Source organism: Phyllobates terribilis, unplaced genomic scaffold (assembly GCF_046119375.1).
Source record: "Phyllobates terribilis strain yellow unplaced genomic scaffold, ASM4611937v1 Scaffold_3__8_contigs__length_932513732, whole genome shotgun sequence".
NCBI classification, from domain to species: Eukaryota; Metazoa; Chordata; class Amphibia; order Anura; family Dendrobatidae; genus Phyllobates; species Phyllobates terribilis.
In genome coordinates, this window is record NW_027362763.1 from 206,031,296 (window position 1) to 206,055,682 (window position 24,387).

General features: G+C 43.7%; 1 protein-coding gene across 5 annotated transcripts in view; it reads left to right on the plus strand.

The window, feature by feature from the left end:
• SAP130 (Sin3A associated protein 130) overlaps positions 1 to 24,387 on the plus strand; it is a 44,379-nt gene that overhangs the window by 12,627 nt on the left and 7,365 nt on the right. For 2 of the 5 annotated variants that reach the window (XM_073674588.1, XM_073674589.1), the window contains exons 2-12: positions 5,327 to 5,429; positions 7,040 to 7,260; positions 11,555 to 11,713; positions 11,943 to 12,057; positions 12,855 to 12,982; positions 16,237 to 16,361; positions 16,451 to 16,598; positions 17,199 to 17,289; positions 18,340 to 18,444; positions 18,745 to 18,886; positions 24,002 to 24,123. In XM_073674588.1, the coding sequence (XP_073530689.1) occupies positions 5,333 to 5,429; positions 7,040 to 7,260; positions 11,555 to 11,713; positions 11,943 to 12,057; positions 12,855 to 12,982; positions 16,237 to 16,361; positions 16,451 to 16,598; positions 17,199 to 17,289; positions 18,340 to 18,444; positions 18,745 to 18,886; positions 24,002 to 24,123 (1,453 nt within the window). In that variant the 5' untranslated portion in view covers positions 5,327 to 5,332. The remainder of the gene's footprint in view (positions 1 to 5,326; positions 5,430 to 7,039; positions 7,261 to 11,554; positions 11,714 to 11,942; positions 12,058 to 12,854; positions 12,983 to 16,236; positions 16,362 to 16,450; positions 16,599 to 17,198; positions 17,290 to 18,339; positions 18,445 to 18,744; positions 18,887 to 24,001; positions 24,124 to 24,387) is intronic. The other 3 variants (XM_073674592.1, XM_073674591.1, XM_073674593.1) reach the window with 3 other exon arrangements.

Genomic DNA, 24,387 nt, shown 5'->3' on the forward strand with positions numbered 1-24,387 from the left:
CATGGCAGACCTTCTACCAAGCGTTTTTTAAGCTTTTCTGCAGCGAAGTTGCCGCTGCGGAAACGCTTGAAAAAACGCATCGTGGGCACACAGCCTAAGTGCCGCTTTCAGTGACTGACTGTGGCATTTTGGCAGTTAGATAGCGTATAGCTCTGATCACTGTTAGTGATCATTGTTATCAAGTGCTGGCTGTATGACAGTTAACACCTGCCTTGTATTGAGCAGGCTCTGCTCCTGAACCCGCTCCCTGCAACCGCACTTTAAGAAGGATGTACTGGAACGTCCTATGTTGGGAGGGGCTCATAAAGAATCATAGAATCATAGAATGGTAGAGTTGGAAGGGACCTCCTGGGTCATCTGGTCCAACCCCCTGCTCAAAGCAGGATTCACTAGATCATCTCAGACAGATGTCTGTCCAGCCTCTGTTTGAAGACGTCCATTGAAGGGGAACTCACCACCTCTCGTGGCAGCCTGTTCCACTCATTAATCACCCTAACTGTCAAAAAGTTTTTTCTAATATCTAATCTGTGTCTCCTCCCATTTAGTTTCATCCTATTGCTTCTAGTCTTTCCTTGTGCAAATGAGAATAAAGATGATCCTTCTACAATGTGACAGCCCTTGACATATTTGTAGACAGCTATTAAGTCTCCTCTCAGTCTTCTTTTTTGCAAGCTAAACATTCCCAAATCCTGCAACCGTTCCTCATAGGACATGGTTTGCAGACCAGTCACCATTCTGGTCGCTCTTCTCTGAACTTGCTCCAGTTTGTCTATGTCTTTTTTAAAATGTGGTGCCCAAAACTGTACACAGTATTCCAGATGAGGTCTGACCAAAGAGGAGTAAAGACCGATAATGACTTCACGTGATCTAGACTGTATGCTTCTGTTAATACATCCCAGAATTATATTTGCCTTTTTTGCTGCTGCATCACACTGTTGACTCATGTTCAGTCTATGATCTATTAGTATACCTAAGTCTTTTTCACATGTACTGTTGCTTAGCTCTATTCCTCCCATTCTGTATATGCTTTTTTCATTTTTATTGCCCAGATGTAGTACTTTGCATTTTTCCCTGTTAAAAACCATTCTGTTGGTTGCTGCCCACTGCTCCAGTTTATTTAGGTCTTTTTGAATCCTCTCTCTCTCTTCTCTAGTATTAGCTATCCCTCCTAGCTTTGTGTCATCAGCAAATTTAATCAGTTTACCCTCAATTCCTTCATCTAAATCATTGATAAAGATGTTGAACAATACAGGTCCCAGGACGGAGCCCTGTGGTACCCCACTTGAGACATTCATCCAGCTGGATGTGAAGCCATTTACAACCACCCTTTGAGTCCGATCACTAAGCCAGTTATGAATCCACCTAACAGTTGCCTGGTCCATTGCATACTTGGTCATTTTTTTCAATAAGGATGATGTGAGATACTTTGTCAAATGCTTTGCTGAAGTCAAGATATACTATATCTACAGCATTTCCCTGATCCACCCAGTCAGTGATTCTGTCATAGAAGGAAATTAAGTTAGTCTGACATGACTTGTTAGTTACAAACCCATGCTGACTCTGGTTAATCACTTCATTCTTATCCATGTACTTACATACATGTTGTTTAATAATTTGTTCAAAGATCTTTCCTGGTATAGAAGTCAGACTCACCGGCCTATAGTTCCCTGGGTCCACCTTCTTCCCCTTTTTGAAGATAGGAACAACATTTGCTCTTCTCCAGTCTTCTGGGACTTCTCCTGTTCTCCAAGAATTTTCAAAGATTATGGAGAGTGGTTCTAAAATTTCTTCTACGATCTCCTTCAGTACTCTGGGGTGTAATTCATCTGGACCTGGTGACTTGAACTCATTTATGTTAGCTAAATATTCCCTCACAATCTTTCTGTTTACAGATAACTTGGATTCCTCTATTCCTTTAAAAGGACAGTGAAGATCAGTTGATGTTACATTTTCTTTCTGAGAGAAAACAGATGCAAAATAGGAATTAAAAAGTTCGGCCTTCTCAACATCCTCTCTTACCATTTCTCCATTTTCATCCTGTAAAAATCCTATAGCATCTTTGACTTTTCTTTTACTTTTGACATACCCCCAAAATCCTTTTTTATTGCTTTTGACATCTCTTGCAAGCCTTAATTCATTGTCAGCTTTAGCTAACCTGATACGTGCCCTGCAGGATCTGCAGACTGCATTATAATCTTCTTTAGATATGCCTCCCTCTTTCCATTTAATAAACATTTCTTTCTTTCTTTTTAGCATGTGTTTAAGTTCTGTGTTCATCCATCCTGGTTTCCTTAAATGCTTCCCATTCTTCCTACTTTTCGGGATTGTTAACGATTGTGCTTTGAGAATCTCATTTTTAAAAATTTCCCATCCTTCCTGGACATTTTTGTCCTTAAGGACATCCAGCCATTGGATCCCTCCTATTCTCTTTCTGAGTCTCTTAAAATCTGCCTTTCTAAAATCTAACCTTGAAGTTTGAGTCTTCACATGTCTTCCTCCTCTAGTTATCCAAAATTCTATAATAGCATGATCGCTGCCTCCTAGGGTCCCAGCCACCTTTACCTCCTCAACCATTTCCTCCCTGTTTATAAGGATTAGATCCAAAGTAGCAGATCCCCTTGTTTTCTCCCCTACCTTTTGGAAGATAAAGTTGTCAGCAAGAGAGGATAAGAATTTGTTTGACCTGTTAGTTTTACTTGAGAGAGATTCCCAACAAATGTCTGGATAGTTGAAATCTCCCATGACCACTACGTCATATTTTTTGGAGAACTTGGTCATTTGATACATAAAGAGTTCATCCATATCTTCAGCTTGCCCAGGTGGCCTGTAGTAAATGCCTACAATGGTGTCCTTTCCGTTGTTCTCTCCTTGTATTCTTACCCAAACAGTTTCCACAGAACTCCCAGTCTCTGAAGCTTCCATCTCTGTGCAGATATACGCTTTTCTAACATACAATGCAACACCTCCTCCTCGTTTATCAAGTCTGTTTCTTGCAAATAAGTTGTATCCTTTTAGCCTTTTATTCCAATCATGTGTATCGTCCCACCAAGTTTCAGTGATTCCAATGACATCATATTCCTTTTCCTGCATTAGTAGTTCCAATTCTCCTTGTTTGTTGCCCATGCTTTGTGCATTTGTATAAAAACATTTTAGTTTGTGATTGGTTTCTCTTCCTCCCATATTTTTATTATTTAAATTGTTTTGTCTTTGTTCTTCCTTTCCACTTCCAGTAGCAGAGATCTCAATAGTATTTGTCAGCTGTATGGCTTTTTCTGGCCTTTTGCTTCCCTTCCCACATTGTTCTAGTTTAAAGCTCTTCTGATGAGTGTAGCAAGGCGACTTCCAAATACATGTTTTCCAGTCTTCGTAAGGTGCACCCCATCTCTAGCAAGTAGTCCATCGTATAGGTAATTCATTCCGTGATCCAGAAATCCAAATCCTTGTTGACGGCACCATCGACGTAGCCAGTTGTTCACCTGTAGAATCTTATTCCACCTCATTGTTCCATGGCCATCCACTGGGAGGATGGATGAGAAGACCACCTGCGCTCCCAATTCTTTCACTTTCTTGCCTAAGTCTTCAAAGTCACTGCAGATGGTTTCCAGGTCCTTTCTTGCGGTGTCATTTGTCCCCACATGTATTAGCAGGAATGGGTAGTGATCTGTAGGTCTGAAGAGTCTTGATATCCTGTCAGACACATCTTTAATTTTTGCTCCTGGAAGACAGCACATTTCTCTTGAGGTTATGTCTTGTCTGCAGATAGCGGCCTCTGTTCCTCTTAACAGGGAATCCCCCATGACCACCACTCTCCGTTTTTTCTTCACAACATTCTTCTTTCTCCATCCAGGAGGATTCTGAGGGCTTACAAGGTTATTCATTGCTGGCAAAGTCTTATCTTGCTGTATTTCTTCAAGGTTCTCCTGCGTGAGAGCCTGGTACTGGTTCCTGAGCAGTATGGGTGCTGACTGCCTCTCGATCCTCCTGCTTCTGTGGGTCACATGCTTCCATTCCTCTGTTTCGTCAGGTGCAGTTCGAATTTCTTCTCTTTCTGAATCATGAAGAGATAATTCTGCTCTGTCTAAGAACTCTTCACCTTCCTTAATGATTTTCAAGGTAGTTAACCTCTCTTCTAGATTTCGCAACTTTTCCTCCAACAGGGACACAAGCTTGCATTTCTGGCATGTGAAGTTTGGCTTTTCCACTGGCAAGTCTGTGAACATGTAGCAGGATATGCAGCTCACCAAATGGCTCCTGGACTCTTCCATGTTCTTATTGTTAATGTTCTGAAAACAGTGAAAAAAGCTTAAAAAAAAGCTTCAAAACGCGCGCGCCAGTAGGCGCGCGGTTTACCGATGTCCTCTTTTCAGCTCCAACAGCCAAAATCCAGTGTTCTTTGAGCTCGCGGAGACTCTTCACTTACCCCAAAATGCAGTGGGAATATGCAAATTATCTCCTCAGGACTCCTCCCCTGGTTTACCGATGTCCTCTTTTCAGCTCCAACAGCCAAAATCCAGTGTTCTTTGAGCTCGCGGAGACTCTTCACTTACCCCAAAATGCAGTGGGAATATGCAAATTATCTCCTCAGGACTCCTCCCCTGGTTTACCGATGTCCTCTTTTCAGCTCCAACAGCCAAAATCCAGTGTTCTTTGAGCTCGTGGTGACTCTTCACTTACCCCAAAATGCAGTGGGAATATGCAAATTATCTCCTCAGGACTCCTCCCCTGGTTTACCGATGTCCTCTTTTCAGCTCCAACAGCCAAAATCCAGTGTTCTTTGAGCTCGCGGAGACTCTTCACTTACCCGAAAATGCAGTGGGAATATGCAAATTATCTCCTCAGGACTCCTCCCCTGGTTTAAATTAAAGAACAGATTAGAACAAAAAGTATTGGATCTACATGTATTTTCAGCCTCTGAATGTAAAAGAGTCTGCCCTCATTCACCGACTTTAATGACAAATAATAGTTTTCCATGTTCTGTATGTACCATAAGTGACTTCTGCTGTTGTTCACTGTGAAATCCAATATTTGACGGTATATCAGTAATAGCTATTGTTGCTGTGGAAATTATTTAATCGGACTCCAATATGTTATATATATATAATTACTCCAATTGGATTTGACAGTGAATTGTATTCATATTAATTGGAGATATTTTTTCTGTATTTATATACTGTTGTGTTCCACGATGATTGTGCATAGAGATTATGGCTTATACTGATGGGAACATATTTATGAGGGACATAAGCGGCTTTGTGTTCTCTTCTACTTCTATGAGTGTTTTCCATTCTGCGCATCATCTTATATTCTAATGAATTTTTATTTTTAGGAGGACATGAGTTCACAACAGTTCCCTCGTCAAGGGGTTCCCATTCCCTCCCCACAGATTATAAGTGGTGGAACAACCATGGGTCAGAATGTACCAGGGACAGGTAATTTTCTTTTGAATGTGCTTGTGTAACTACTGTACTTAAAGAAGTCAAGACCATTTTTTATTCAATAAATCTGTCATTGCCTATGTCATATAGTGACAATGCAATAAAATACTTACCGTCGCCTTCTTCCATGGTGACTGAAATTCCAATTCGCCGGTTCACACTGGGCTTTGCATGAGCCGGAAGTTGCTATTAAAGGGAATCTGTCACCCCCCCTGGGTATTATCAGACCACTACTATGGGCATACTGGTGATAGAAAAGTAAATCTATACTTACCTGTATGGCCCGTAATAGAGGTCTGATTGCAGAGAAATCTTCTTTAATGAAGTCCGTTTTGCAGAAGCTTGGCGTCATTGGGATGCCAAGCAAACCCCTCCTATCTGCTTATTATACAGCTAAATCGCCGCCTCTGTTGTAAATTAGCATATTCTCCACCTCACAGGGCACTGTGATGTGCCCTGCTCCGCCTCCCCTCCCACGCATGCTCAAAGCGCCACTCCCTTGGAGCGCGCTTTGTTTCCCTCCAGCACAGTTTGGCTGCGTACTTGTGTGATGCAGCCTCGCATTGCGCAAGCGTCGGGGAGTCGCTGAGACTACAGCTCCAGTGACCCCCGGCACATATCGGAAGGTCTGGTCCCCATTTCCGTTCTCCATCCTGAATATTTTCAGCCATAAAATGTATACATGAAGGAAAATATATGTGTGTATACGCACACACGCTGTTTATATATATGTGTGTGTGTGTGTGTATATATATATATATATATATATATATATATATATATATATATATATATGCGCCCGCTTGTGTTTATAGATTTACTTTTCTATAACCTGTATGCCCATTGTAGTGGTCTGTCTCATATCGCCCAGGGGGGTGACGCATTCCCTTTAATGTAAGCCTTTAAATCTGCATTAAGATGCTCCATAGACTTGCATTATAAAATCGACATAAACCCCAGTGTGATCCTGGGAGTCGGAATTTGAGTCACAAGAGTGAGAAGAGGGTCGGGGTGAGGCTGAAAACTGAGGAAGATGGTGATGGGTAAGTATTTTATTGCCTTATTATTTATTTATTATGCTTATATAGCGCTATCATATTCTGCAGCACGTTGCATACATTATCTTCTCTGTCCCCATTGGGACTCACAATAGAAATTCCCTATCAGTATGGGAGGAAGCTGGAGGAAACACACGCAAACATGGGAGAACATTGCCGATGTTGTCCTTGGTGGGATTTGAAGCAAGGCTACAGTGCTAACCACTGAGCTGCCCATATTACATTTACACAGATTTAAGGGAGGAAAAAAGTTTCTTGGAAGTGTTTCTTTAAGTTGTAATTGTGAGAAAACCCTCTCATCACCTGTCTATAGGATAGCTGATAAATTGCCACTGGGACAGCCCCCATCAATCACAATCATAGAGGTTCTGAGTTCCCCAACTGTATGGAGTGGTGGTTGAGCATTGAGTGTCTGAGACAGTCGTGCGTTGTGCGACTATATCCATAGTAAATCTTCCTAAATCATAATGGCAATCGGTTTGCAACATGCTACCAATAATGTTCTTACACATTAACAACAAAAGGCCGCTTTTTTTCTCTCTTAAGGTGGTGATGAGCCTTCACGGGAAATGGAGGGTCCATCACGGGACATACTTACTGCAAGTACAGTTCTTCCCTCAAGGGATGACAAACAAGAAGCCGTGGTGGTCCGACCATACCCACAGTTACAGATGGTCCCTAACCACTCTCCTAGTGCTCTGACCATGACTGCTCAGTCTGCCCATCTCCCAAATGTCCCATTGGCCTTCTCTGAGAACATCCTGAAGGTGATTATCTTTTGATGAAGGGGTTTTCTTCCTTTGGTAAAATGTTTCTGGAACAATTCTAATCATATGAAGAAGAAAATTGTTAACACGAATAGAAAGATTTCTACACTGTGGGGAGATCACAACTGTGTCAGAAAATTGATCTTAAATCAGTTAATATTTAAAGCGTCTTTCCTACCCAATGGACATGGTAAATGCCTTATTAGCAACTGCAAAGTATTATTTAAAACCTTATAGGAAATATGAAACACGCTAACTACTAAGCATTTTTGGTTTATTGTTGCCCCCCCCTCCCAAATGCATCGGGTTTCTGGGTTTTTCCCACAGGCTTTTCTATAGGATTTGAACAACGTTAGAAAAAAACACATTATAAATTCTAGAAAATTCCAACAAAAACATGAACCATGTGGCGTACTTCACAAGTATTTGTATTTGCTCTAAAAAAGTGTGCGACAAAAGGTTTTAAAGCTTTCTCCTCCCTTCTGTGCAAGGGCTACTGATTAATGCGAAGAAGACTGGTTTATATGGAATTGTCACTTGACAGCCCAATAATAAAGTTTTGAAGGCGTTTTTTCCACCAAGTTAATTTTAATCAATAGATCTTGGAATAATAATAATTTCCACAATTGGATGTGTTTAAGTAAAATGTTCCTGTGCTGAGATAATCTTATAAATGTGCCCCTGCTGTGTACTGTGTAATGGCTGTGTCTGACCGTGCAGGAACATAGTCTCATCATACCACATCTCCTGGGCAGGGGGGGGGGGAGAGTAATTCTACGTTCCCACTATGAGTTTTTGGTGCAGTTTTGACTCTGCGTATTTTTACTTTGTAAACAACACAGCGTCCTACAGTTCCAGCAACATGGATGGGATTTATATAAATCTCATGCGCACTGTATTTTTTTTATTTTTTACTCAGTGTAAACTGACCTGCGGTGCGTGTTTCAAATTCGCTGAGTTTTCTGTGTGGATTTTCCCTATACACTTGCATTAGATGTGGAAAATCTGCAGGTAAAAAATATACAAATGCAGCGGAAACGCATCAAAATCGCATGTAATCTGCACCTATGCATGTCCATAAAGTTTTGTCAATGCTAAATGGAAAGTGGAAAGTATTAGAATTCCAAGATCTATTAATAAAATGGTACTTTGTTCATGGGAAAACCCCTTTCAGGCCTTACTCATCTGTCAGTAACTGGTCAGTGTTTCATCAGTATTTGTAACCCAGAACCGGGAGTGGAGCCTACAGAGAAAAGCTAGTTGTTGTTTTTCATTCATTCATTTTCTTTTTGCCTCCTAAAAAGTGGCATATCTCCGTCTACAACAAACTTTCCTACATCCATGATCTTTTCATTACTAACAAACTCTCTCCTTCCTCTGCATCACCGAAACCTGGCTCACCCCCTCTGACACTTCCTCCCCATCTGCACTTTCGTACAGTGGATTCCATCTTTCTCAGACACCACGCCCCAGCGACAAGCATGGTGGAGGAGTAGGTTTTCTCCTGTCAGATAACTGCTCCTTCACACAAATCCCACTGCCACCCTCCATTACTCTACCCTCTTTTGAGGTGCACTGTGTGCGCATCTACTCCCCCTCCAACTGGCCGTCATTTACCGCCCCCCAGGACCAGCCACCACCTTCTTTGACCACTTCACCACCTGGCTGCTTCATTTCCTTTCTGCTGACATCCCCACTATCATCATGGATGACTTCAACATCCCCATTGACACTTCCCACTCATCTGTCTCCAAGCTTCTATCCCTCACTTCCTCCTTTAGTCTCTTGCTCAATTGCCTTCTGCCCCCACTCACAAAGATGGCCACACACTGGACCTCATCTTCACCTGCCCCTGTTCCCTGTTTAACCTCTCTAGCTCTCCTCTCCCTCTTTCTGACCACAACCTACTCACATTCTCTTCCCTCTCCTCCTCTCCAGGTGCACAAACCCCACACCACAAACTTGCACACCGTCGCAGAAATCTCAAACACCTTGACCTACACTCACTCTCTGAATCCCTTCTCCCTCACACAGACATAAGTTCATTACACGATGCAGATGCTGCTGCCACTTTATATAACACCACAACAGCTGCTCTAAATTCGGTCGCCCCCCCCCCACACACACACACACACACACACACATACCACAGCTCTCCCACTCAACAGGCACACCAACCTGACTAAAGAACTGCGAAGGGCCTCCAGGGTTGCTGAGCTGAAATGAAAAAGGTCACACTCCAACATCACTTCATCGCATTCAAACAGTCTCTCACTACTTTCAAGTCCACACTTACTGCAGCAAAACAAACATACTTTTCATCTCTCATATCCTCCCTGTCTCACAACCCTAAACAGCTGTTCAAAACTTTCAATTCTCTCCTCCCTCTCCTCACATCTCAGCCGAAGACTTTGTGTCAATCAGACAAAGCTTTTGCCTAAAGTCCCCCACAGGCCCTCCTCATATCTACTAAACCCTCCTCCTCCAAAATCAGCTTCTCCACCATTACGGATGATCAACTTTCCTCTTTATTCTCCAAATCACACCTCACCACCTGCGAACTTGACCCAACCCCGTTTCACCTCATCCCTAACCTCACCACAGTCTTCATCCCAACCCTAACCCACCTTTTCAACCTGTTACTAACAACTGGTGTCTTTCCCCCCATGCTCCAAACATGCCTCGATCACACCCATCCTCTCTGTCTAGCTATCGCCCCATATTACTTCTCCCTTACGCCTCAAAACTACTGGAACAACACGTCCATTCTGACCTGTCCTCCCGCCTCTCCTCCTGCTCCCCTTTGACCGCTTACAATCTGGCTTCTAACTGCACCACTCCACTGAAACTACCCTGACTAAAGTCACCAACGACCTACTAACTGCCAAACTCAAGCGACACTACTTTGTCTTTCTCTTCCTGGACCTGTCATCTGCCTTTGACACAGTGGACCATTCCCTCTTACTTCAGACTCTCTCATCTCTTGGCATCAAAGAGTTGGCCCTATCTTGGATCTCCTCATATTTAACAGACAGGACATTCAGCGTCTCCCACTCACACACCACCTCCTCATCTTGCCCCCTATCTGTCGGTGTCCCCCAAGGTTCAGTCCTAGGACCCCTGCTCTTCTCCATCTACACATTTGGCCGGTGACAGCTCATAGTCCCATGGATTTCAGTATCACCTCTATGCTGATGACACACAGATCTACCTCTCTGGACCCCATATCTCCTCCCTACTAACCAGAATCCCACAATGTCTGTTTGCTATTTCATCCTTCTTCTCTGATAGATTTCTAAAACTTAACATGGACAAAACAGAATTAATCACCTTTCCACTGTCTCACTCAACCCCCCCCAAGTGACCTATTCATCAAAGTCAATGGCTGCCCACTCTCCCCAGTCCCTCAAGCTCACTGCCTAGGGGTAAACCTGGACTCTGATCTCTCCTTCAAACCACATATCCAAGCCCTTTCCACTTCCTGCCGACTCCAACTCAAAAATATCTCCTGGATCCGCACATTCCTAAACCATGAATCTGCAAAAACATTAGTGCATTCCTTCATCAACTCCCGCCTCGACTACTGCAACCTCCTGCTCTGTGGCCTGCCTTCTACCACTCTCGCACCCCTCCAATCTATCCTAAACTCTGCTGCCCGACTAATCCACCTTTCCCCCTGCTATTCCCCGGCCTCTCCTCTCTGTCAATCCCTTCACTGGCTCCCCATTGCCCAGAGACCTCCAGTTCAAAACCGTAGCCTTGGCATACAAAGCCATCCATAATCTGTCTCCTCCATATATCTGTGACCTAGTCTCCCGATACTTACCTACATGCAACCTCCGATCCTCACAAGATCTCCTTCTCTAGTCCCCTCTTATCTCCTCTTCCCACAATCGCATACAAGATTTCTCCCGTGCATTCTCTGGAACTCTCTACCCCAACATATCAGACTCTCGCCTACCGTGGAAACCTTCAAAAGGAACCTGAAGAACCACCTCTTCCGACAATCCTACAACCTGCAGTAACCACTGCTCCACCACCAGCTCTACCCTCACCTACTGTATCTTCACCCATCCCTTGTAGATTGTGAGCCCTCGCGGGCAGGGTCCTCTCTCCTCATGTACCAGTCGCCGACTTGTATTGTTCAAGATTATTGTAATTGTTTGTGCTATGTTTCACATGTAAAGCGCCATGGAATAAATGGCGCTATAATAATAAATTAATATCTAGTCTTGATATACGATTTACCAAATGTATCTTTTTCAAGCAGTTCATTCTTGATGTCTTTTCACAGCAGCCTTTGAAGCCAACTATTCCCAGCAGACCCATCGCCCCAGCGCCTCCATCTGCTCTGTCTGCTGTTCCAAAGGTATCTGGGCCAGTGACGGTCTCAATGGAGAGTGGGCTCCCTCAGGCTTCAGCCATCCCTGTGGCCACCATTAGTGGTCAGCAGGTAAGTAACTGTATGTTGTATCAATGTTAGGAAAAAAAGCAAAGAAAGAATTTGTTTGTTTGTTTCTATCGTTACTCTTTAATTTAATAAAATATATTTCAGTATAAAATGACCTTTGAGTCTGTTACAGATTAATTTCCATATTAATAATTTACATTTAATCATTCAAATATTATGTTTTTTCTTAATTAGCTTCCTACATTTTTCTTATTTCTTGGTCACTTTTTAGGGACACCCTAATAATTTGCACCACATAATGACCGCAACTAATGTCCAGATGTCTATAATCCGCAGCAGCGCTCCAGGGCCACCGCTGCACATCGGAGCCTCCCATCTCCCAAGAGGTAATATAAATACTCTGATGGATAAGGGTGTGCCATGTTAACTCAAGGAGAGTTGCCTTGGTAAATTTGATTTTATTTTAAAAGGAACCTGCCACCAGGTTTTTCCCCATATAAAGTAGGGCCAGCACCTGTAAACCCTATGTGACAGCATTCTAGAATGCTGTGTATATATATCCCCAATCCGCTCTCCATAAAACAACAAATAGCTTTTATTATACTCTTCTATGGGGCGGTCCGGTCCAATGGACGTCGCTGAACTTAATCTGGCGTCTCCTCTCTTCTTGCTTCGTGTAGATATTCTACGTCATCCATACAGTATCCTCCATCATGCTCCTGTGCATGCATACTTCTCTCTGCCCTGCCAAGGGCAAAGTAAGGTATTGTTGTGCACATGCGCCGGTGGTCTTTGGCCTTTCTCCGTGCATAACCATTACAGTACTTTGTTCTGCCCTCGGTAGTACGCCTGCGCAGGAGCGCAGTGCCGAGGACATTGTGTGGATGATGTAAGATGTGCATCCACAAGAAGCAAGAAGAGAGGAGGCGCTAGATCAAGAACAGCGCCGCCTATTGGACTGGACTGCTCCGTAGGTGAGTAAAATATGAAAGCTATTTTTTGTTTTATTGAGAGCGCATAGGAGACATATATACATAGGGCTTACAGGTGCAGGCCCTACTTTATATAGGAAAAGTCTGGTGACAGGTTCCCTTTTACATCTGTAGTATATTCAGGAAAGTAACCACATCCTTTGTAATCAGCCTTTTGCAGTTCTTCTATTTCTCATTAACCTGTTAATTAGGAGCCGCTGCAGCTGCTGTGATGTCCAGCTCCAAAGTGACCACAGTTCTAAGGCCAGCCTCTAACCAGATGACCTCTGCTGCAGCTGCCCAGTCGGTGGCTCAGCACATCATCCACCCTCCTATACAGGTGAGTTGTTTGTATTTAGTTTTAGACATTTATTGCAAGAGATGAAACATTTGAAATAAATGTTACGCGCACCAAAACTCGATTGCTCAACCCTTTATTTGAAATGTTTCTTTGGATCTTCTCACTTCACAGTGGATGTTTGTCAGACACATGGATGATCAGGCAGGTATTGTACACGTGTCCTAAACTAATGAGTAGAACATATGCACAATAATGTGGAATTGAGCAGCGCTGCAGAAATCCTTTAAGACTGGGGCTATGTGTCAAGGCATGGTCAGAGTTTCTCAGTGGAAATAGTCATGTTGTCCAGACATGTAGGTTCTGTCGTGATCCAAAGATCACTTATTGCATCGGCAATATTATAACATGGAGATCCTATAGCAAAATTACTCCCAATTAGTATAAACATGATATATAATTAAAAAATAAAAATGATTAAAAACAGAAAAGGAGGTTGATACTGATTTAAATCATAGCATTAATCTATCTATCTATCTATCTATCATACCATATATTTCGGGCTATAAGACGCACCTAGGTTTTAGAGGGAAAAAAAAAATTTAAGCAAAAAATGTGGTCATGATGCACTTATGGAGGAAGGGGTCTGCTACTCACACTGTTATAGGGGTAATGTCCCCCACTTCTGTACTAATATCCCCCATCCTGGTATATATGCCCCCCCCTCCCTTCCTGTTATATTTGGCCCCTCATCCTGGTATTCGTGGCACCCATCATCCCCATCCTGGTATGCGTGGCACCCCTCATGCCCATCACACTACACACAAAAAAAGAAATTATACTACTCGCCTTCCTTCCCTCTGCTCCAGCGCTGCTTCCCGTTCTGCTGCTACTACTCATCTCAGTGTGAGCCGCGCATGACTTCACAGCCATGTGCCCTCACATGGTGAGATGAGCTGCCGGAAAATTCACTGTTCCCCACACTGGGACTATGGACATGGGGTGTAGTGAGTATTCACTCACCTTTAATAGTGCGCAGTGTCAGCCCAGCCGTGGCTTCTGCTGCTGCTGGGCTATGGAGAGGGGTGAATATTCATGCTCTTTAGTAGAAGGCACGCGTGGCTGCCAAGCGGCTGCAGGAACCTGACACTGTGCGCCCGCTATTAAGGAGAGTGAATATTTCATGCTCCACACACCCATGGGAATATTCATTTTCTTTAGCAGTGGGGACATTGTAGGCTGCAACAGGTGGCTCCGCCGCCGCTGCCACTCCCCCCACCCCACCACCCACAGCCACAGTACACTAGATTCGGACTATAAGACGCAGCCCCCCACTTTCCTCCAAAATTTTGGATGAAAAAGTGCATCTTATACACTGCTCAAAAAAAAATAAAGGGAACACTTAAACAACAGAACATAACTTCAAGTAAATCAAGCTTCTGTGCAATCAAACTGTCCACTTAGGAAGCAACACTGATTGACAAGCAATTTCACATGCTGTTGTGCAAATGGAATAGACAATAGATGGAAATTATTGGCAATTATCAAGACGCCCTCAATAATGGAGTGGTTCTGCAGGTGGGGATCACAGACCACATCTCAGTACCAATGCTTTCTGGCTGATGTTTTTGGTCACTTTTAAATGTTGGTTGTGCTTTCACACTCGTGGTACCATGAGATGGACTCTACAACCCACAGAAGTTGCTCAGGTAGTGCAGCTCATCCAGGATGGCACATCAATGCGAGCTGTGGCAAGAAGGTTTGCTTTGTCTGTCAGCGTAGTGTCCAGAGGCTGGAGGCGCTACCGGGAGACAGGCCAGTACACCAGGAGATGTGGAGGGGGCAGTAGGAGGGCAACAACCCAGCAGCAGGACGGCTACCTCCGCCTTTGTGCAAGGAGGAACAGGAGGAGCACTGCCAGAGCCCTGCAAAATGACCTCCAGCAGGCCACAAATGTGCATGTGTCTGCACAAACGGTTAGAAACCGACTCCATGAGGGTGGTATGAGGGCCCGACGTCCACAGATGGGGGTTGTGCTCACAGCCCAACACCGTGCAGGATGCTTGACATTTGCCACAGAACACCAAGATTGGCAAAGTCGCTACTGGCACCGTGTTCTTCACAGATGAAAACAGGTTCACACTGAACACATGTGACAGACGTGACAGAGTCTGGAGACAGCGTGGAGAGAGATCTGCTGCCTGCAACATCCTTCAGCATGACCGGTTTGGCAGTGGGTCAGTAATGGTGTGGGGTGGCATTTCTTTGGAGGGTCGCACAGCCCTCCATGTGCTCGCCAGAGGTAGCCTGACTGCCATTAGGTACCGAGATGAGATCCTCAGACCCCTTGTGAGACCATATGCTGGTACGGTTGGCCCTGGGTTCCTCCTAATGCAGGACAATGCCAGACCTCATGTGGCTGGAGTTTGTCAGCAGTTCCTGCAAGATGAAAGCATTGAAGCTATGGACTGGCCCGCCCGTTCCCCAGACCTGAATCTGATTGAGCACATCTGGGACATCATGTCTCGCTCCATCCACCAACGTCACGTTGCACCACAGACTGTCCAGGAGTTGGCGGATGCTTTAGTCCAGGTCTGGGAGGAGATCCCACAGGAGACCATCCGCAACCTCATCAGGAGCATACCCAGGCATTGTAGGGAGGTCATACAGGCACGTGGAGGTCAACACAATACTGAGCCTCATTTTGACTTGTTTCATCAAAGTTGGATCAGCCTGTAGTGTGTTTTTCCACATTAATTTTGGGGGTGACTCCAAATCCAGGCCTCCATTGGTTAATAAATTTGATTTCCATTGATGATTTTTGTGTAATTTTGTTGTCAGCACATTCAACTTTGTACAGAACAAAGTATTCAATGAGAATATTTCATTCATTCAGATCTAGGATGTGTTATTTGAGTGTTCCCTTTATTTTTTTGAGCAGTGTAGTTCAAAAAATACGGCAAATAAATAATTAAAAACAGTTGTTAATACTAATAAACTATTATTAAATTGTTATTTATTGGAAGTAATCTTTCTTTAGGATCTCTATCTTGGCCATATTACACCCCCTCCCCTTTTTTTGTTGGAATTGGTTTTTGTATATATCAAATATTTGAAGATGTGAGTAATTTCCTATACATTCACAGCATTGGAATGTATTAGCAAGTTTTTTCTTTTTATTTCGTCATTATTAAAAATGCAGCCACCCCCCTTGAAAACAGTGTAATGATGTGCAGTTATAAAAAAAAAGTGTATATTTTTAGTTTTTCTGCTAAAGTCATTGCCTTTCTGTGCAGTCACGGCCTCCAATTACCACAGCAACGTCAGTCACCCCTGCTGTAGTGGCCACAGTTTCTGCTACCCGAGCACAGTCCCCAGTCATCACCACCACTCCAGCTCACGCAGCAGAACCCGTTCTAAGGTATGCCAGAAGTCCTTTTTTTTTTTTTTTATATTATATTGTGGTTATCACTGAACGTTTTGTCTTTCTGCTCTAATGTTCCTACCTAGACCAACTTTGTCAATTCAGCAGCACCCTCCTCCTGCGACAATCAGCATTCAGAGATCTGCCCAGGTGCGTGACACTGGAACACGCATTACGCTGCCCACACATTCTGCATTGGGAGCCCAGAAACAACAGCTGCATGCAATGGCACAGGTACTGTAAACTGAGTGCTTGGTCCATTACAGTTATGTAAAAATACATAAGATCATTTTGCATTTTTAATAACGCTTGAGTTTTTAAGACCTATATGAGTAATGCCCCAGGACTTACTCTGACAAGCCCTTGTAAGTTCATACTCTAGTATAAATCCATATTTGCTGATTGTAAAGCATAACCTACATGTAGTCTTATCCTATAGGCATGTTCCTTCTCTCTAGCCTGCACTTGTTCTCTGTAGAGACATTCTGATTAGACTCAGTTATTTATTCACTTACGTTATGTCGTACGTCTGTTAAGAGACTTTTGAGCCACATAGTCTCCTAGAAATCACAGCTTGCCCAGGCAGATAGGTTAGAAGAGGATAAGAGCGCATGCTTTACAGAGATTCCCCGCTGAGCTCTGAACTGGCAGGGTCGCATACACCCAGTTTTCCCAACATGAAAGTAAAAGAAACCATGCAGAATTCAACCAGGCTAAAGATGCACATACACTCGAAGGCATTGTATTACATTGTTTCTGTAACTTTTAGTGTTAGACAGAGTGTTGTTTGTTAAGAATTTTTTTTAACAAATTCCGTACTATATTTTTTGGCAGAAGACTCTCTTTGGCACGGGAAATCCAGTGGCTGCTGCTACTGTGGCTCCTATTTTGGCAACAAACACTCTGCCATCTGTAACAACGTCAGGTAATGTTTATTATAATTCATTTTAGCATAAATCATTAGTAAATATTAACATATTAAAGAACCATTAGTTTTTTATTTTGTTCCAGCATACAAAGTTATGAAACTTTGCAAATTACTTTATTAGGAGATTTGTCTTCATTCCTGTAAAAAAAAAAACAAAAAAACAATCATATGCAAGTGTCTTCCATACCCCTGCTTTTCTCTTTGGCTGCCTTCAGCTGCATTGATATCAGAATGTACTCATTTGGAGGACAGATGCTTATAGCCAAGAGTCTGCACCTATGTTCTCTGCTATAAGCCTGATGCAGCAGATAGATCTGATAAGCACAACACTCATCGTCTGTGCTCCAAATGAGTACATTCTGATATTAGTGCTGCTGAAGGCAAACAAATAGACTGGGAACAGCAGCTGTTTGGAAGCCATGTACATGCAACTTTTATTTTTGTTTTCTTTTACAGCTATGAAAGTAAACTTCCTAACAAAGTGATTTGGAAAGTTTTATAACTTTGCATGTTGGACAAATTATAAAAAAAAAAAAAAAATTTAGTCTTTAAATGGCTTAATGTTTCTTTGTGATGTTAATTTGGTATATTTTTACCGCCGGTTTAGAACATCCCAGTATGAACTGAGCACTAGTCTGACCCAAACTCAAAAATAAGGCTAAATTCAGGTTAGGAGATCTGCAGTTTTATGTGGTCTATACTTAGACCTTAATACATGAGTATGAGAATCTTATGGCAACCTGTGGCCTCCTCCTCTGCTCTGTTGTTATTTGTTAAAACAGTACACAGTGAGCAGGAGGATGAAGCTGCAGTTAGCTTTTCTCTCTTCGTCTGCATGGTATGCGAGGAGCGGAGCCGCATCTGCATCCTATTGATTAAATACACACAGTGCATCTTCACACCAGGAATAGTGCAGCACACAGCAAGTGTGCAGATGGAGAAGGAAAACTTAATGAGAGATGGGGTGGGGGGTAAAAGATGAGGTTGATCACAATACTTGTAGTTGCACTATATTAAATGTTTTCTTTTGCTTCATCACTGGCACAGGCTCTGCTGCCCACACACAGGTTCCTACCAGCACCATTGTCACCATGACCATGCCAACTCACTCTTCCCATGCTACAGCAGTGACTGCTTCCAACATTCCTGTGGGTAAGTCACTTCGTTCTTTCTTGCTCTCCTTTCAGCACTCTAATACATTTGTAGTAACATAATTAAAAGGGGTTTCAAACAGCCAGAATAGTTTGCTATTCTCATTCAGTAGTGAATTAAACAGGTACAAACCAACAAGATTGTATTCTAACAAAATATAAAATTGGCAAAATATACACAAAATAAAGGCAAAATCCTGAAAATGGCTTTCTTTATCTGAAGGCTCCATTTTATGAACTTGCTTCTTTTCCCATGACACTTATGCATTCAATCTAACCACATATTTATTTTTTCCTCCAGCTAAGGTTGTCCCACAGCAAATAACTCACACTTCTCCCCGGATACAGTCAGATTATGGACCGGAGAGAAGCAATCTGATACCTATTCCTGGTCACAGAGCCTCGCCCAATCCCATGGCAATGGAGGCTAGGAGTGAAAATAGGTGTGTTGTAGCCTCTTCCTTCTTACTTACATGTAAACCAATGGCTCTACATTCACTTTCCTTTTCTTTTGCTGTTCTATAAAGCAGTGATTCCTCTATCACTTCATTGGGGGACACAGGAGACCATGGGTGTATGCGCTGCTTCTAGTAGGCTGATACTGGGCAAAAAAATTAGCTCCTCCCTAGCAGTGTACACCCCACCACCACGAAACATGTCAGTAGGAGGCAGAGACTGGTATGCTCTCAGACCCTTTTCTACTTCAGGGACAGTTTTTGTGTTTCTAATTTTTTCTTGTTTTTCTTTCAGGCTCTTCTTGCGAAAACGGGCAACAGAGTGTAACAGCTCACTCTGATTTCCCATCTAGAGACCGTGGTCTGATCCACTCTTGTCTACGCAGCAGGACCAAATCCCCCCTTCCCATCAAGAGTGTCTTGGGGTGGCCAGGAGGACGGTCTTTTCCCACCTTACCCCAGGCCAATCTTCTACCATAGCGAGGTGGACCGTTTCCAGTGTCCCCTCAAAGACTCAGGGCCCCTGAGGGGCCCTCTTCCATACTGTGTAGAAGAAGTCTGGACTGCGTTAGGACAGGTACCCCCCCATCCTCCCCAGGTCTTTACAGCAGAAGAAAAAATAAAGAGTAATAGGTGGTCTCCTGGCCTAATCAAACTCCCTGGCTCTAGGTCTCCGGATCTTTCATAGCACAGGGCTCACCTCCTTGCCGTGGCGCTAGCAACCTTCCGCGGACTTTCCGATCCCCTCATTCTCTCTCCCGGGTGACCTCTCAAATCGAGGCCCCAGCTTCACTGGGACCTACTTTTCACAGCCACGTACTCCTTCCTCTCTATCTCTGTGTGGCCTTTCTCCACACGCTTTCTGCAGCCACATCCTCTGCTTACCAGCCAATCCTCACACTCCTTCTTTAGAGGTGCCTGTCTGAGCATAATTCTCCGCACATTTTGTTCCTGAACTCCGCCTATTCTCCCCTGCTCAGCCGCATTTACCTCCAGACGCCAACTACTTCACACCTACAGGTCTATATCTCCACACCTGCGGCCTCTCCAGGACCTCACTCCTTGTCACAGACTCGGCACTCTTCGGAACGCGTAGGCTCTGTTGTTTGAGCTCAGCACTCCTCTTGTACACCCTTTATCTGTCCCTGGGGATATTCCAGGGATTGCAGATCTGTCAAGTCAGAAGTCTCTCAAATTCTGGTTTGGGCCGAACAGAGGTTGCCTTCGATTTTAGCAGTTTACATTCCCGAAGTGGACAAATGGGCCGCAGAATTCCTAAGTCGTCAGGGCCTCTCCTTAGGTGAGTGGTCCCTGAACTCATCAGTGTTTAGGCAGATCTGTCAAAGGTGGGGCACGCCTGTCGTCAACCTAATGGTTCCTCAGTTTGTGTCCAGGTCCCGTGACCCTCTCGCAATCGGCTCCGATGCCCTGGTTCTCCTGTGGTTGCAGCTCCACCTTCTATACGTTTTTCCACCTGTACCACCGATCCCCAAGCTCATCCAGAAGATCAAGGCGGAAGGAATGACAGTCATACTTGTGGCTCAGAAGAGCTTTCTATGCAAAAGTGGTTAATTTCAACGCATATGTCCCGTGGAAACTACGGATCTTCCAGACCTCCTTTCCCAAGGTCCCCTCTTCCACTAGAATTCAGTCTCTCAATTTAACGGCATGGCTTTTGAAGCCAAAGTCCTGAAAGATACAGGCCTCTCTGATCAGGTTATCCAGAATATGATCAAAGCAAGAAAGCACTCATCCTCCCGCATCTACCATCACACTTGGAAAGCCTTTTTTCGCTGGTACAAAGCCAACCAGAGGGCCCCCATGTCCTTCTCAATCCCCTCCCTTCTGGCCTTTCTCCAGTCTGTTCTCGAGTTGGGGCCGTCACTCGGCTCTCTTTAAAGGCCAAGTCTCTGCCCTTTCTGTCCTATTTCAGAGGAATCTAGCTTCCTGCTCCCAAGTCAGGACTTTCTTACAGGGAGTTGCTCATTTCGTTCCTCCCTATCGTCCTCCCATGGACCTCTGAAACCTCAACCTGGTTCTGAACGCTCTTCAAGGTTCCCCCTTTGAACCTCTTCGAGTTGTCTGTCCTTGCTCTCCTGGAAAGTTGCTTTTCTAGTGGCTATCATCAGATGCGTCTCGGAGCTGGTGGCCCTTTCCTGCCTTTTGTCCTTTCTTGTTCATCAAGACAAGGTGATGCTCTGTCCTGTTCCTTATTTTCTTTTGAAGGTGGTTTCCCCCTTCCACCTTAACAAAGACATTTGTTCTTCCATCTTTCTGTCCTCCTCCAACTCACCCTAAGGAGTAATCTCTCCACAAGTTGCATTTTGTCAGAGCTCTAAGTCTCTATCTTTCCAGGGTGACATCTTTCAGACGCACCGACTGTTTATAATTCCTGAGGGTCACCACAGAGGTCTTCTGACCTCCAAAGCCACAAACTCCCACTGGATCCTTTCTGCCATCCTGGAAGCTTATTGGGCACAGGATAGGCTTCCCGGGCCAATCATCATCAGGCGTCTGCGTCGCAGCTCTGCAAGGCTGCTTCATGGTCCTCCTTGCAGACCTTCTCGAAGTTCCACAGAGTGCATAACTATGCTTCAGCTGATGCGAGCCTAGGTAGGAAGGTTCTGCTACAGGCAGTTTCCTGGACCTAGACCTGTTCTGGCCATTCTTCTGTTCTCCTTTCCCAACCTTGGGACTGCTTTAGGACGTCCCATGGTCTCCTGTGTCCCCAAGTGAAGCGTTAGAAAAGAGGATTTTGGATTATTACCGTAAAATCCCTTTCTCTGAGCCTTCATTGGGGGACACAGTTCCCGCCCCTTTTGTACCTATGTTGGGGTTTACGTTCTTCATGTTGCTTCTGCTGCTTTCTCATTAACTGATTAGCTTCATGTCAGTTGGTGGGTGTAGCCTGCTGAGGTGGAGGTAATTTTTTTTTGCCTAGTGGCAACAGCATACACCTATGGTCTCTTGTGTCCCCCAGTGAAGGCTCTGAGAAAGGTATTTTACGGTAAGTACCCCAAATCCTCTTTTTGTCATATGTGCTAATAACAGATAAGATCAGAGTATTTGGGGGGGTAAAAGAAACCATATGGTCTTGTATCTGTAGATGAGTGCCAAAACACAGATTTTTAATATGACAGTGTGTGTATGGTCTAAGCCAATTCGTGTTGGGACTTGATTAACTGCAACCACTCTCCAGATTGCCTCATCTCAAACCTGTCCTTTGCCTTGGCCTCTCTTACTAGCAATCAATTTATACTCCCAAAGAGATGCCAGGTAAGACAAGAACATATTCTTTAATGCATGAACCTCGAGGAAGCCTATAGCCTATAAGAAGGGCTGTACTAGTCAATTTTTTGCTATGGTGAAACAAGTAAGAAGCCTTTCTGATCACCCCAAACAACCATGAAAGACTGTGATGGGAATGAAGCTGGTGACTAAGAGGGCATCAAGTAGAGATGTAAAGAATACATAAAGGTACAATATACTAGTACCACACTGACAATCAGGAAGAAAGCGTGGGCAGATATAAACCAGAACCAGACCAATTGGAAAGCGGAAGTGGATTTTTGTGCTGAGGATGCTACAAAACAATAAAGCATTGACACTTGGCACTCATGGTGTCACCACAGAACTTCTCAAACTAGTCCCAAAAGTCCTATTGACCGCACTATGCCAGAAGATCTGAAGTTGCTTCTAAGCACTTGCGCAACATCTTTGATAGAGAATATCCTGACATCCAAGCTGAATTTCATAAGAGTAGAAGAACCTGTGAAAACCTCGCAAGCGTGAAGTGAATCGTAGAAAAAAAAATGGAGTATCAGAAGAAGCTTGGTCACTCTACAATGATTGAGAAGCTACAGTGCGAACCAGGTATGGCCATAATGGTTCAAGATCAAAAAGGCACAAGACAATGATGCGTCCTCTCCTTTTCTTTTCAACCTTTATGCAAAAGTAATCATCAGGAAGAGGGTCTTGGATGATTCGAGTGTTGAGGTGAAAACAGGCAGAAGAAACACCAGCAATCTGAGATGTACCGATGATATAACCCTGCTGGCAAAGAGTAAGAAGGGCCTGAAGAAGCTGGTCCTGAATTTGAAAGAAGAAAGCAAGAAGATGGGACTTCACTTGAACATCAAGAAGACCAAAGTCATGACTACCACCATCAAGGAAGGCCACATGAAGATCAATATTGAAGAAATATAAGTGGCTGACTGCTTAGTTTTCCTTGGGTCCCTCATTAAATACAGTTGTGGTACGGCAGCAGAGATCAAGTGTTTATTAGCACTGGGACGTGAGTCCATGGTGAGCGTGGACCAAAAATAGAAGTGCAAGGTCATCTGTTACCATCAGACTGATTACTTTTAATTGTGTTCCGAATTGCAAAATATGGCTGAGACATAGACACTCACAAATGCAGGCAGAAGAAAAATTGATGCCTATGAGTTGTGCTAGAGAAGATTTTATGAATCCCATGAACAGCTAGGATCACCAACAAAGATGTTCTTGATCGGATAAATGCAGAGCTGTCCCTGGAATGCGAGATCACCTGACAGAAACTGACCTACTTTGTGATAAGGGCAAATTCTATAGAAAAGGAGGAACTACTAGAAATGGACAGTAGTGAAAGGAAACCTGAGAGATCAAAGGCCTATAAGTTGGATACCAACAAGAATGACACAGGAATGGCGGCAACTGGCCTACATGTGCAGGACCCTGGTCTAATTGTTACATCAGTAGTCAGTGGCTGTCGAGCCACATCCCTGCGATAATTCTCCTAACTGCCAACATTTCCGTCACATCTTCTGGTTAATATACTGCCACAATGTAATTCATGTGTCACGCCATAATGATGTCGACGCAGGTAGGAGGAGGTTTGTAGGCCTTTAGCCCTGCAACATCAAATGTGGCTCCTGGACCAGTTCCTGCTAATCTTTTTGCTCAACTCTGCTTGATTCTAACTGTAATGAATACTTCTACCTAAATGTCCAATAACATTCAGACTTGGTTCTTATTTTAGTCTTAGGAAGGGGAATTTTATCAATTGGCCATTGATATAGTAACCTATTTAAAATCCTTCTCCTTTTTGTTTTCCTTTCACAGGCCGCCTGTACCAGTGCAGTTGCAATATTTTCTACCCACATATCCCCAGTCTGCCTATCCGTTGGCTGCTCACACTTACACACCTATTACCAGTTCTGTATCTACCATTCGTCAATACCCAGGTTAGTACATGTAAAACAGCTGGTTGTACATCAGGACTTTCTTATGGGTCACAGATCTGTCGTTTGACATGAATGTTTGTTTGTTTTTTTTAACTTACTTCTCCAAAACTGATAGCCCTTTATAAAACTCACTGATCATATAGTCATCAGCATCTGAATAAATGTCTCTAAGGAGCTATATTCTAAATTAATTGTAGCTTCCATTGTTGCGACCAGTGGTGCGTCTTATGAATTGTTAGCCATAATGATGTATAACTGAACCAA